The 13,099-nt window shown below is 43.2% G+C and overlaps 1 protein-coding gene across 4 annotated transcripts in view; it reads left to right on the forward strand.

Annotated features, from left to right (window-relative positions):
* Window positions 1-13,099, forward strand: part of fndc3ba (fibronectin type III domain containing 3Ba) — an 84,774-nt gene that overhangs the window by 15,947 nt on the left and 55,728 nt on the right. For 2 of the 4 annotated variants that reach the window (XM_044047598.1, XM_044047599.1), the window contains exons 2-3: window positions 5,216-5,361; window positions 8,188-8,272. In XM_044047598.1, coding sequence (XP_043903533.1) covers window positions 5,245-5,361; window positions 8,188-8,272 — 202 coding nt within the window. In that variant the 5' untranslated portion in view covers window positions 5,216-5,244. The remainder of the gene's footprint in view (window positions 1-5,215; window positions 5,362-8,187; window positions 8,273-13,099) is intronic. The other 2 variants (XM_044047600.1, XM_044047601.1) reach the window with 2 other exon arrangements.

Here is a 13,099-nt window from a genome sequence, read left to right on the forward strand (position 1 = left end):
AGAAAACTAGGAAGACAAAACAGAAAAAAATCAAAAGCAGCTTTAGGTTCCTGAGTTCGTGAAGGAGTTCCCAAGGTCCCGGAGAAGCTGGTGTTGTGGATGAAAGGGCTTACAATCTGTCTTTTCCCAGCTCGTGAATATTAGTTCACCGTGTCTGGTTCTGGTTTCTGTGCTCAGCTCTCGCACTGGCCAGGAAATATTGCTTCCCTTTTGGTGGTTGTGTTATTTTGAGGCTTCTCATGTCGCCGTGATGTCACATCATACGTGTTTCTGTCCAGTTTGATAACATACATTCATATTTAACAGGCCAACGCTGAAATAACGTCGGACAAAAGCACATTTAAAAACATTGCAATAGTACATGTATTACCTTTGATTTGGGTGTTTGAATGAAAACCTTTTGGCGATGACGTTTGAACGCAGCCAGTAAAAATAGATTTCACTGCGTCTGTGTGACTTTTTAGACTATTTTGGGAGTTCACAATGATAGACCTTGTATAGATTGTATAGATAGATTATAGATTGTTCCAGTTTCTTATGACCTTGTATATTCATTAATTGAAATTCAGTCTATTGTCTTCATCCATTGCAATACAACACTCTGCGTTTAGCCTTACACACATCCCTAATAATCCATATACAATCTTAAAGTTTCAATAATCCTGATCCTCCTGTAAAGTGCTTTAAGACAAATTCTCATCCCTCTCGTCCGTCAAATAAACTCTGGCTTTATTTTCCTCGTGCGTTTCCATGTCATCTGTCACTGCACCTAAAAACCCGACTCAAGACACTTGTATTTTTAAACAATCCTCCGGTGACACCAGCGCTTCTAAGAGAGGACTCGTCACCTCCAGTCTTGTCATGTGGGAGCCATGTCATGCATCACCCGTCCATAAAAAGACTGACGTGAAGCTAAACCATGAGCTAATTTTGGGGATGAAACGGTTTGGTTTTGCAGCTGCGGGCAAAACAGGATGTTTTTGATAAGGTCATCAGTCACATGGAAATACAGCAGCAGTGCAAGCGTCAGTCTTTACTTTTAACAATAATGCTATAAACTGTCCTCCGGGCCTGAAAGGGGAACCATAGAGCAATGTGAGTTCTGTCCATTTCCCAAAAACCAAATTTATTTGGAGCAAAAATTGCCAAGAAGTTGCACAAGTGTGTGTCTGTGCTTGTGTTTCTGTGAGGGTCAGATATGGAGGTGTGAATCAGTCAGACAGTCTGCTATGAGGTTGTGAATGTCCATTATGCTCCGTCAGGATGGACAAACTGGAGTCTTTGGGCGCGCGCGTGTGTGTGTGAATGATGAATGACTGAATGAGTTATGACTGCCGTGTTGTAAGGTCAGCGCTGCCTCCGCATATCTAGGCCTTGTGTGTGTGAGAGAGTGAGTGTTAAATCGAGGTGTGCGTTTTAGTCTATGTGTCTTTTATGTTGGAGAGGCAGTTTCCATGCTTACACAGGCCTTTTTTGTCCAGTGACTCCTAACACACACACACACACACACACGCGCTCATGGTACACAAATACATTCATACACCAGCCGCCGCACAAGTGCCTGATTGTTTTCCGGATCCAACGTGGAATTTTCAATTTAACACTTTATCCCCGGCCGGGAATCGACACCTTATTCCTGCTACTTTCCATAAGGCAACGGAAACCATTGTGTGTGTGTGTGTGTGTGTGTGTGGTGATGTCTGCAGCTGTCAACAGCAGCATCCATCTGGTTGCGATTCCGCCGGAAAACAAAGGTCATCATTGATCCACAGAATACGCTAAAACTCCCATATACGTCAGATCCCGCATCAGAGAGAGCAGCTGTGTGAAACACACACATATAGTAGTTACAGTATAGCCCGTGCTGTAGGCTCTGTGTCGCAGTGATGTCTGCAAAAAACAACTGTTGCTCAAAACGTATTCACTTCCACTCCAATTATCTGCATCGGCTCTGTTTTGAAGTCCACTCCAGTGGCATGCGCGGGGCCGGGTGTAGGCTTTGCGAAGTCGTCAATACGATTGTAGGCTCTCTTCCTCCCCTTCTCAAAGTTCTTTCTGCACTGTGCAATTTCACACATCAGTTGCTCCAAATTGCAGAGTGTTTAAATTTAGCGGACGCCGATGCCTAGAAATTATATAACATGGTACCGGTGAGATTAAGACGATATAATTTGGCTTTACGGCTCAGTCGGCGACTGCATGTGTGAGGCATACGTCCGTGTTTTGGGTCGTTTACTGTCAAACCTCTGTGTGTTACATGTACACCTACAGCCAGGAGGACAGGGTTGAAAACAGGATGGAACCGCAGACGTCAGGAAATATAAATGCAAGGTGTAAATCAGTAACCCTTTAGTGGAACAGTGATGTTTGTGAATGATCCAGGGATACTTCAGGAAGTGTTAAATGCTCTTGAGCATCACTTTACCTGGATCCCTGTGTTAAGGTGGAGGCAGAAATCTAGGGTTTAAGATGTGCCTTTACCTGCATGGCTAGATATCAGCTTTGTTACTGATGTGAGTACAAATATTGAATTCATATTTTATATCATAAGTAAAGATTGGGTTATCCTATTTTCTTTATTTTCTGATTCCTCACCAAGTTGCTTTTTCCCCCTCGCAAGTCTTCTCTTTTCCCTACTTTCTTCTGTGTCTCTCCCTTCGCTGTTTCCTGGCAGAGCTGAGAGTGGTGTCTGTGATGTGTCCTGAACACAACTCTCTGTGTGTGTGTGTGTGTGTGTGTGTGTGTTCAAGGCAGGATGGCTAGGCTGAGCTGGAAATGCGGCTTAAATGGAGAAAAGAGAGGGTTTTAGACTAACAAGAGGAGAAACAAAAAAAAAATCAAGACTTAAAGGAGGAGATAGAGTCAGAAAGGCACCAAAGACACTGCTGGTCTGTGTGTGTGTGTGTGCATGTGTGTGTTTATGTTAGAACAGTATGAGCCACAGCTGTGTGATCCACTAACCTTTTCAAAGACCTCATCAGGGCTTGAAGACAAGCAGCTGAAAGAGAAGGCACACAATGACACACAGCTGTTTTTAGAGGGTCAGTGTGTGTGCGAGAGGTGGATATCTGACATATTTCTCATACTTAATACTTTAATAAAAAAGCCCATACTCTCGATGCTCAGACATGCTGTGTGTGGTCATGCGAGTCCATATGGCAGCTTATAGCCTGGTAGTGACTTAGCAGCGATTTCACTCAGCAGCAGTGAATTAAAAACACCTACGTCATACAGTAATCCGCCTCGGGCGCTTGAATTGTCGTGTATTTGCACGTGTGCGTACAGTACACGTATTGATATCTGAAGACCTCGTGGGGTTTTTTTCTTCTCTTCTGCAGATGTGGATGAAAGACGAGGAGAAATGGCCGTGGTGGTTGTTGTTGTTGTTGTTTTTATTTAATTTTCTTTATAGTTGTTCTTTTGGGTTTGCCGCTTTTATTATACGCAGGCAAAGAAACCATCCCCAGATTTAGCTCACGGTTCTTCTCCACACACTTGACCTCGAAAGACTTCTCGTTCTGAGTGTTTTGCATGTTTATGGAATCCTAATCTGCTCTGTGCTCTGTTGAAAAAGCTAACGGCAGGTGCAGTTATCCCCATTCACCCATCATACTAAGACCGTATTCATCCAATAGTTCTTTTTTTTATTAATCCTCCTAAGAGGATATTCACTGTAATCCCTCCTGCAGTTTACAAGAATATTGTTGTTAATGATGAAGAGCTTTGAATGAGTCACTAATGTCTGTGTTTCTTTGCCTCCTTTCATCTTCTTTTTCATTCATATTGACATGATATAACTTGATATGAAGCTCCTCTGTCTCTCCTTATGTGCCTATTTTCTTTAATCTCCTTTTTTTAATCTTAATCCTCTTTCAACTGTGTATCCTGATCCAACCATCTACTGTATATCTTTCCACTTCTCTTATCTTGATAATATGCTTGTGTTTTAGGTAAATGAGGTCCCTTTGTTTACATTTTATTAGCCCTTCCTGGTAGAACACTGACCACTGAATTATGTTTCCATTCGGGTGACATGATTTGTTTTGTTTTCCTTCCTTGATCGTGGTCACTGAGCGAACACCTGGTTTGGATATCGCTGCTTTCCATCTCTGACAGTCAAGAGATATAACACTATGCAAAAGTCTCAGGGCACCACCAGCTGTGTTTAATTCTGTGGTCATTGAAACGATGTGACTGAAAGTTTAGTCTTACTCTACTACTGTCATTTTATCACTTTGTCATTTTAATATTTCAACATGAAATAGAAGGACAGTCACAGTTAATTAAAGTTCATTTGGGCTCCACTCCAATTTTATGAGAGCCTGGGTCATGCTGGTAACTAAAACATAAAAACGTTTTTTGTTTTCACTTTATTTTTTGAAAAACTGCTTAAATGTTGCCCAAATTTTCTGGATATGTTCTAATAAAGTTGATATTGTATAGTCAGACTAATACTTTTGCACACTACTGTAGTTCAGTCAACTTTTTTTAATATAAATTAAATCCTTCCTAATGCAAAAAACATTTGCATAAACTGAAAGTAGCGCATCAAACTGGTTGGCATTAACTGATAGTTTGACATTTTGGGAAATCTCAGGTTTACAGTCAGATTAAACAGAAGGTCACAGTGCCATGTTTGTTTTTATTCAAAATGAACTTTAACTGGCATAAGTCAGTAAGCTTACTGTATTGTAAGCGAAGAATATTCATTTTTTACATTGAACTTTTTCTACAAAATGAGTTTTTAACATGTTCTCTTCACATGCAGTCACGCTAGCTGCTAGCCGCTAAGCTAAACTAACTAGCTGCTGCCTCCAGCTTCATATTCACAGTAGCAATATAAATGTACTTTACTTTGCCGTACTTTACTCTGATCCAGGGCGTAAAGTATGTTTTGTAGCGTTGTGATACGAATGTTAAAGTGTTTTAATTACGGAGTCTTCCCATTCTAGCTTCTTCACACAAGGCTATAGTTTATACTTTCACCTCTGAATGGAAGCAAAAATCAACAGATTTCCCTTTTTAAATTGTTGTTTCTTGGATGTTCTGCTTTAAACTGGTTTTATTTTTTACTTGTCTTTACTTCCTGTCAGGGCATTTGTGTATATGTATATACTGTATGTGTATTTCTAAATGAACAACACTTATGTGCCCTGTTTCTCATTCTCATTCTCTCTCTCTCTCTCTCTCTCTCTCTGTCTGTGTACTTCCCCAGGTAGGGCAGTTCAGTGAATTTCTCCATGAATGTACGTCACAATGATGATGACAGACCAGATTCCACTGGATTTGGCTCCGCCCCCCCTCCTGAACGGGGAGGTCCCCCTAATGCAACACATGGTTAATGGTGATGCAGCACAGCAGGTATCTCACACACAAACGCACACACGCACACACACGTCTGATGTTTGCATTCACTTATAGCTGCACAATGAACACACAAGTCATCTTTCAGCATTCCTGCGTTGACACACGCACACGCACGCGCACCATCCAGATGCACACAGGAATACGAGTCCAGCAAGCATGCACGGCCTTTGTCTGTTCATCACATGCGTCATGGGTGGCTGCTACAGGTAATGAACAGCTGCCAAGCTGTGAAGCAGTTGTCATTTAACAGGAACGAGACTAAACACAGATGCACACGGGCACGTTTAAAAAAAAAAAGAAAAAAGAAAAAGACTACTTTGTCCATGTATTCCCAAGCCATGAATTCATTTCTGCACCTCACGGATCATATCACATTCCACACCTGACTTCTGCAAACCACTCCACATTTAAATGACTCCGATTTAATCCCGTTGTCACAGATAATGTTTTTATGAGGCATGCGGATGCTGAGGTTGCTGATGATGATGATAATTATAAATATATATACTTTCTTGGCCTTTTCCCTCTCAGCATGGTTGGTGGGAGTGTTTTGGCCGTGACACATAACAGTTAAGGGAGGGTTTTGGCTGTAACACGCAGTAGTTAGGGAGCTCTTTTTATTGTAACACCCTGCAGTTTAAACTTGGTTCCCAGTGTAGAGGCAGAGATGGAGACCGATGATTATATAGATTTGACTCTGAATGTGAGTGCGTGCGTGCGTGTGTGTGTGTGTGTGGGCACTGTCGTCTGAATACATACTTGTTTGTGTGTTTGTGTTTGTGTTTGTGTCTGCTCGCTCGCCTGCTCCCTGTCTGTCTGTTCCTACCTGCCTACACCTGTTTACGTGTGTGTTTTGTCTGTGTTCTGCAGATACATGAGTGAGATTGTTAGGGCGCCACGTTCTGTCCCAGCACTGTCGTCTCTGCTGTAGCCGACGCTGCTCCCCCATCACGTTTGTTTTTAAAAGTCCAGCGTTTAAACTGCAATAGTGGAACAAATAGAGTATCCCTAAGCTCACTCTTCCCCTTCCCAAGTATGCCAGGGAACTCCGGTGCCGTTCACATACCAGATGGGATGTAAAAAAAACTTTTTTTCATAACTCTCGCCACTCATCAACTTTGCCCACTCTTTGTCTGCCGTTTCCTCCTCCTCCTTGGTTTATTCATCGAGTTTATGTGGGCAAAACTGTTCCTCTTTGTTTGCATTGTAAGCGTCTGCTTCAAAGCACAAAAAAAAAAGGAAAACGAAAAGAAACAAAAGAAACCCCGCACAATCTGGCTTGTTTGTCTGTTTTAGGGCTGCTGTTGAAACATGGCAGCTACTATAAAGCAAGGCCTTTGCCTAAAGAAGTTATAGAAAACTTATTCTAAGGAAACGGAAACGGAAGGATTTTCATTTTAAAGCAGTTGTAATCTTACACAAACATATTTACGGGTAGAATATTCAGTTCAGTAGACCTTTAAGAAAAATATAAAGTGCAACAATTCATCCAATTACGTCACATGTAACCTTACACTGGCTTCTTAATGGTAGCAATCAAACTATATATAAACAGTAATAAAAAACAACAATATTCTGTTGCATTTATAATATGCAATCTTGCGCTGGCTACACAACGTGAAACAATGTAGCCAGTTGGAGGTCACATATTATCTTTTAACCACAATCACAAATATACTGTATACCACATTTTGCATGTTTATTTATTACAATATATTATTAATTAATTTGCACGATTGACGACGATGGGCGTCCTCACACGTCGGGAAGTACCAAAAAAATACGGCCCCCGTGTTTGTTTACACACTGCCCATTAAATGCAAATGAGCACAGTTAGATTACATGAACATTATGGACAATAACTGCTCTGAGCTGCTGCATGGAAATAAAAAACAAACCACCCTCAATTAGAAAAAGTAGATTTAGGTCTAATGTTTTCTGTTACTTCAATTGAACTTGTTGTTGTCGGTTCGTTTCTGATTGAACTTTATGTTAAACATTGTGTGCGTGCGGCAGACCAACAGCAGGCTGGACGACCAAATATCTAATCCAAATAAATCCAAAACACATGACTGTTTGTATAGCGATGCAACCGTAACACACAGATGTGCACACTGTCACAACACAGTCCTACCATGCCTGGGGTTCCCATAGCAACAGCAGCCGCTGCAGTAGACAGAGCAGGAAGTGTGTGTGTGTGTGTGTGTGTGTGTGTCTGAGGGAGACGAGCAGGTTAGGGCTGAGATGGGAGAGCAGACAGACACTCCAGGAGACACGCAGTAGTATGAGGATTTTACAGCGACGCACCTGTAGAGCGTAGACTCGGCTACTTGTGCGTGCATGTGTGTGTGCATGGATACATGTGTGCGTGTGTGTGTGCAATGGAGGGTCACCTGTTTCATGTCTACAGCCACGTGTACACTCTCAACAATCTGTATGCGGACAATATGACGGTAAGGTGCTGCGGCCGCGTTCAGCAGGGATCAAAACAGTGTTTGTTTTGGTTTCGTTTTCTGTGTGCCTCGCCTGGCCACGTTTGTTTCACTATGAGACGTGAACCGTGCCTCTCGCCGTACGGCGTCTGTGCGCAGCGGTTCTGGTGGCGTTCTCTGCCACTCCGTGTGGCTTCAGGAGAACTTCTAAATGAGGGTGTGTGAGCAGCAGAGAAAACACCTCCTTCATCCACCCTACTTAGGATCTGATGGTTACTGTGTGTCGTGTTAAGCCTATTGTAAATGCAGCACTGTGTCCTTTCCTGTTTGTAATCGTTGAAGATGGGCTAAACGGAATAACGCTGTGGTCTGTCTCTTTGTGTGTTTGTTGGTCCAGGTGATCCTGGTGCAGGTGAACCCCGGGGAGACGTTTACAATCCGAGCAGAGGATGGTTCACTGCAGTGCATCCAGGGTCAGTCCACTTTTAAATCATTACGTTCTCCTACTAACATGTTGCCTCATCAATTTAACTCGTTTCTTTTATATACTTGACTCAAAATGTACTGTTTTTCCTCAGAAATGACTCCTTTTTTTCCTCCAGGTAGCTGCTAAGTTCCAGTAATTTAACTTTTAAACATTTTATATGACTTCTATACGACTAATTATGGAGACTTGAGAGAAACCACGCTGGGATATCATGCCACTATTTTATTGTGTTAAATTGTGTATTACCTAATTCCACAATGCACAATGGTGCGTTCATGTGCCTCCGTGGAGAATAAGGCTGTAAAGTCTTATTATCAGTACTGAGTGGAAAAGATGATGCACATTTGAATCCCTCCTCTTTAAGAAATTGGATAAAAATAGCATCAATACATTTCTGTAAAACTTTATGATAGTCCTGAGCTGTAGTCTTTTAGAAGAAATGCCAGTTGAAAGCACTTAAAGTCTCGCTTTCTGTCTGCATCTGATATCGGCACATGAAAAGTTTGGAAATGTAAGCCACTGAAAGACTCTGCAAAGACCAAACGGAGCTGCAGCGACACCGGAATTCCCCAAGTCTTTTGCGGAATCACGTCTCACTTTGATGATGTCAGCGGCATAAGCTGTTAGTCAGAAACTTTGAAAGGGCACCTTTGTTTTCTTCTCAATCTCGCTCTCCCCTTCTGTCTGTATCACCCTTCCTCGCTCACTCTTTCTTTGCCCTCTGAGTGAAGGTTTTCTTTGAGGGAGAGAGCAGGGGAGAGTGCAGATTTGGCTCACACGCTCGCTCTCCCCCCCTTTCGGAAAAGAAAACTCCACCACCACCACCCCATAGTCTAATGTCGTAGCTAATTACAGCCCGCCTCCTCTCCACTCGCCATGTAATTCAATTTTTCCCTGAAATCAGAGGGATCGCCCCAGGCACACCTACTGGCTGAGATAATGCCAGACAGACAAGTTACAAAGATAGGATGGATGTGATGGATGTGATGGAGGCGATGTGGAGATACAGATGTCAGAGAAACGCACAGATATGGCACTGTGGCAAACGGAGAGATGGATTAGAGACGTACATATGTGTGGATTATGTGCGTGGCTGAGATGAATGTGATAGCGGACACCGAATTTGCAGTGAGACGTGGAATTAATGCAGCCGGCGTCTGGCGGTCGTCTGTGTATTAGTGTGGGTGCATGCAAGTGGGTTTGGCTTTGAAGACACACTGTGTATCCCTGTGTGTTTTTTCGGTGTCTTTTACGCCAGTTGATGACAGTTAATTGGGCGGGTGGCTTGAGGTCATGTTTGAATGCACATATTATTAATGTGGAGGGCCACACACACACACACACACACAGACATAAACACACACACAGTTGCTCCTTCTCCCTCTGTCTCTCTTCGGAGGAGGTCACCGGGTTTAATGAAAGGTGGAGTGTGGCAGTGTGTTTTTTTGAGTTGCTCTTTAGACAGAGACTCGGTGTGATTACTGAGACCTCAGGGCTCTGTGTTTGCGCCTGCTTCTGGACGTGTGTGTGTGTGTTTGCATGGTGCGCTTGTGTATGGGGACCAGGCAGCGAGATTACAGAGACCTCAGGGCACAACCAGGAACCAGCTTTTATATAAAGTAACCTCTGTTTAGCTGCTGCACTGTGGTGCATGCATGCAGATGTGCACACACACACACACAGATGCTCTGCCAAGTCCGAACCAGCCTGGAGACGTCGATAGCTTGGAGCCATAAGAGATTCTTTCATAGGAACTTTCAGCCTCCCCGTCTCTTACACTCGCTCCTCTTACTCCCATCTTTTCCTCCCATCTCCCTCTTCTTTCCTTACCTTCTCATTTCTTGTCCGCCTCGGCCCGCGAAGCGAAAACCCGGAGCAGAGAAGAGAGCGCATTGTGTTTGTTGGACGGCTGTGAAGTGCCGCTCATTAGCCACACCGCTGCTAAATTCCTCTGGCTCGACAGTTGTGTTCTTTTTAGTGCAACTCAAAGTCGACGTGGACGTATTTGCGTAGCGGGATTAAAATGTGCGCTCGTGTGAAACAGAGCAGATCAGTTATTTCAGTGATCTCCACCTTATTTGCTCTGTCACATTTTGGTTGTTGAGGTTTTACAGCTAGTTGGCGTTCATCAATGTATTAGAAAAAGAAAATGAATGGTGCTTTTCCACAACACAGTTCCAGCGCGACTCGACTCTACTCTACTCATTTCTACTCGTTTTTTTTTTAACGTTGCATCCGGCACGGCACGGTTAAGTTGCGTTTCCACTAGCATCGTACCTGGTACTAGGTACTAACCCTTTTAGACCAGACTGCCAGCCACTGAAGAAGTACTGAAAAAAAAGTTTGAATCAACTGATTCTAGTGTTTCAGTTACACTGAAAACAACTGCTTTATAAGTCACTAGTCACTCGTTTGTGTGTTGCATGTAAAACAAAGTCATGGCAGTGTCATGCAGCCGTGCAGTGATGACTCCGCCCACTTCGAGTAGGTTCTGTAGGCTGTACCGAGGTGAGGCGAGGCGAGCCGGGACCATAGGTGGAAAAGATCCAAAAGGGAACAATGGTGAACTGTAGATCAGTTAAAAAGAAATCCATGAAAACGTTCCGTAATCTCCAACATTTAGCAAAGGAAATGTCTAATATCTCAATATTTAACAGAGGAGTCTGATGTATTTACGTATTTATTGACGTTCAAGTCACTAGTTTGTGTGTCGCGTATAAAAATGACGTCAGTTGACTCCACCCAGGAGCAGGGACGAGTCGTGCTGGAACTGTGCAGTGGAATAAATATAATAACTACAAAAAAAACACATTGCGGTTGACCTCTAGTTGTGTGTGTGTGTGTGTGTGTGTGTGTGTGTGTTTATGCCGTTTTTTGAGCAGTGGATGAGTCCGTCTTGATGGACGATCCACGTGTGTGTGTACATGTGTTTGTTACCTCCTTTAACAGACTGACCTCTCGGTGCTCGAGGATCAGGTTCAACTCGCCCTCCCACTTCTCATCGTGCGCTTTAGTGTGCACCCTCCCCTGGCTGCCTCCCCGCCCCTCCCCTTTGAAGCCCCCGACTCCCTTTCTCCATCCCCATGAAGACCATTCCCTGAGCTTTCCCACACTCACATCAAAGGACAAGACTCTAGAGGGTGTGTTAGAGCACCCTGCTCTGGAATGTCAGTGTGTTAATATGAGTGTGTGTGTGTGTATTTGTGTTTAACAAGGCTGTGTTGATTTACTGAGTTGCTTGCTCTTTGTTGGACTTTTTATGAGGGATGATGAGGCCAGGCGGTGAACAGCAGGAAGCTGTGCCCGGCCACGGAGGAAGTGACGTCACGAGGCTTTGCTTTTCTTCTTACTGTTAGCAGATGAGATGGTTGATAAACGTCTGCCATCGACTCCTTAAATCCTTTAACACCGAACGCATCGCGGAAAAAAAAAGGGTTTCTGAAAGATGAGAAGTTATTACGGGAATTTCACTCGCGCTGTCGCAGGAAGCCGGTGAATCAGCGAGAGTTGGGAAAACGCCTGTACATAGTTTCCATTTTTTGGCCCGTGTTTGGACATAAATGTGTGTTATACTGCTCAAATTTCAAATTTAACACGTACAATCTGGTGTTGATGTACAACTCCGGTGTTTTTTCCTCAAAATGTTAATATACTATTTTAACATGCACTGAATTGTAATTAACTGTTATTGTGGAGAAATGGGTCAAAGCACTTTACTCACAGGACTTTTTCTGGCCTGTTTTATGGTTAAAATAAGCATATTTTGAATAGAGATGTTTAATCTGGAGCTGTGTTTGCATGTCAAATAAAGCGGCATCTTTGGTTTTGCACAAGTGGTGTTAAGGTAAACACATTAGCAAACGTGCGGCTCCTCTTTGAGACGCTACGAAAGATTTAACTATCAAAATTTGGGGGCATGCGTGTGGGAATAGTAGAACTGTTGGCCCAAATCAAAAAGCTCTGGGAAAACAAACGATTAGAGGCTCATTCTTGGCTTGTGCTGCATTTACCCCCCAGACAATTTCCCGATTTCCATCCAGCAATGTTCTTTACATCCATTTGTTCCTCATTATTAATATAGACTTTGTTATATAGAATCTTGGGTTTTATTGAACTTACACCAGATGCCCTTCCTCACATCTTAAGGAACCACAGTTTAAAACAAAGAATGCTCTGCTACTGAGTATTTTCCAATTTACATGAATCTAATTGGAACAAAAATGCCAGTAATCCTTAAGTTATATGCTTTCATTGATTACAATGCATGCTGCGGCTCATTTGTGGCTGCAAGCAACAGTTGGTCGCACTGTGTTGGGCAAACAATGGCTGTGATAAGACTCTACCATTGACTCTCTCTCCATGCATGTCCCCATTTCTTCTTATTCTCTCATTTATTCCACCTTTGCTTGCATCTCCACTACCTGCTCTTTCTAACTTAGGATGCAGACACCGAGTCACGGTAGCAGGGAAGACCGTCAGGGGGTGTGTGTTTTTTTTCTTCTTCCACTTTTAAATATTCCTCCTCTTGTTTGTTTATCCGTCACTTTTCTCGGTTTCATCTCACCCTGTGTTCGCCGGACGGACGCCGCTAATATTCCTCTCGCTGGTTTCACTGCGTCGCGCTGTAAAAAACACACTGAGACTGAGACGAGGAGCGCGCGCGCTTCCATATACGCTGTGAGCCCTTTGATGTAAATGGAAATAGCTGCTTCAGAGAAAATATGGTGGAATGTTTTTTTGCGGCCCGTGTTTACACGCGGGCCAGATGGCACTAAACAAGCTGGGGGAGGAGGCACAGATACTGTAACTCAGA

This window comes from Solea senegalensis, linkage group LG16, assembly GCF_019176455.1.
Source record: "Solea senegalensis isolate Sse05_10M linkage group LG16, IFAPA_SoseM_1, whole genome shotgun sequence".
Classification (NCBI taxonomy): domain Eukaryota; kingdom Metazoa; phylum Chordata; class Actinopteri; order Pleuronectiformes; family Soleidae; genus Solea; species Solea senegalensis.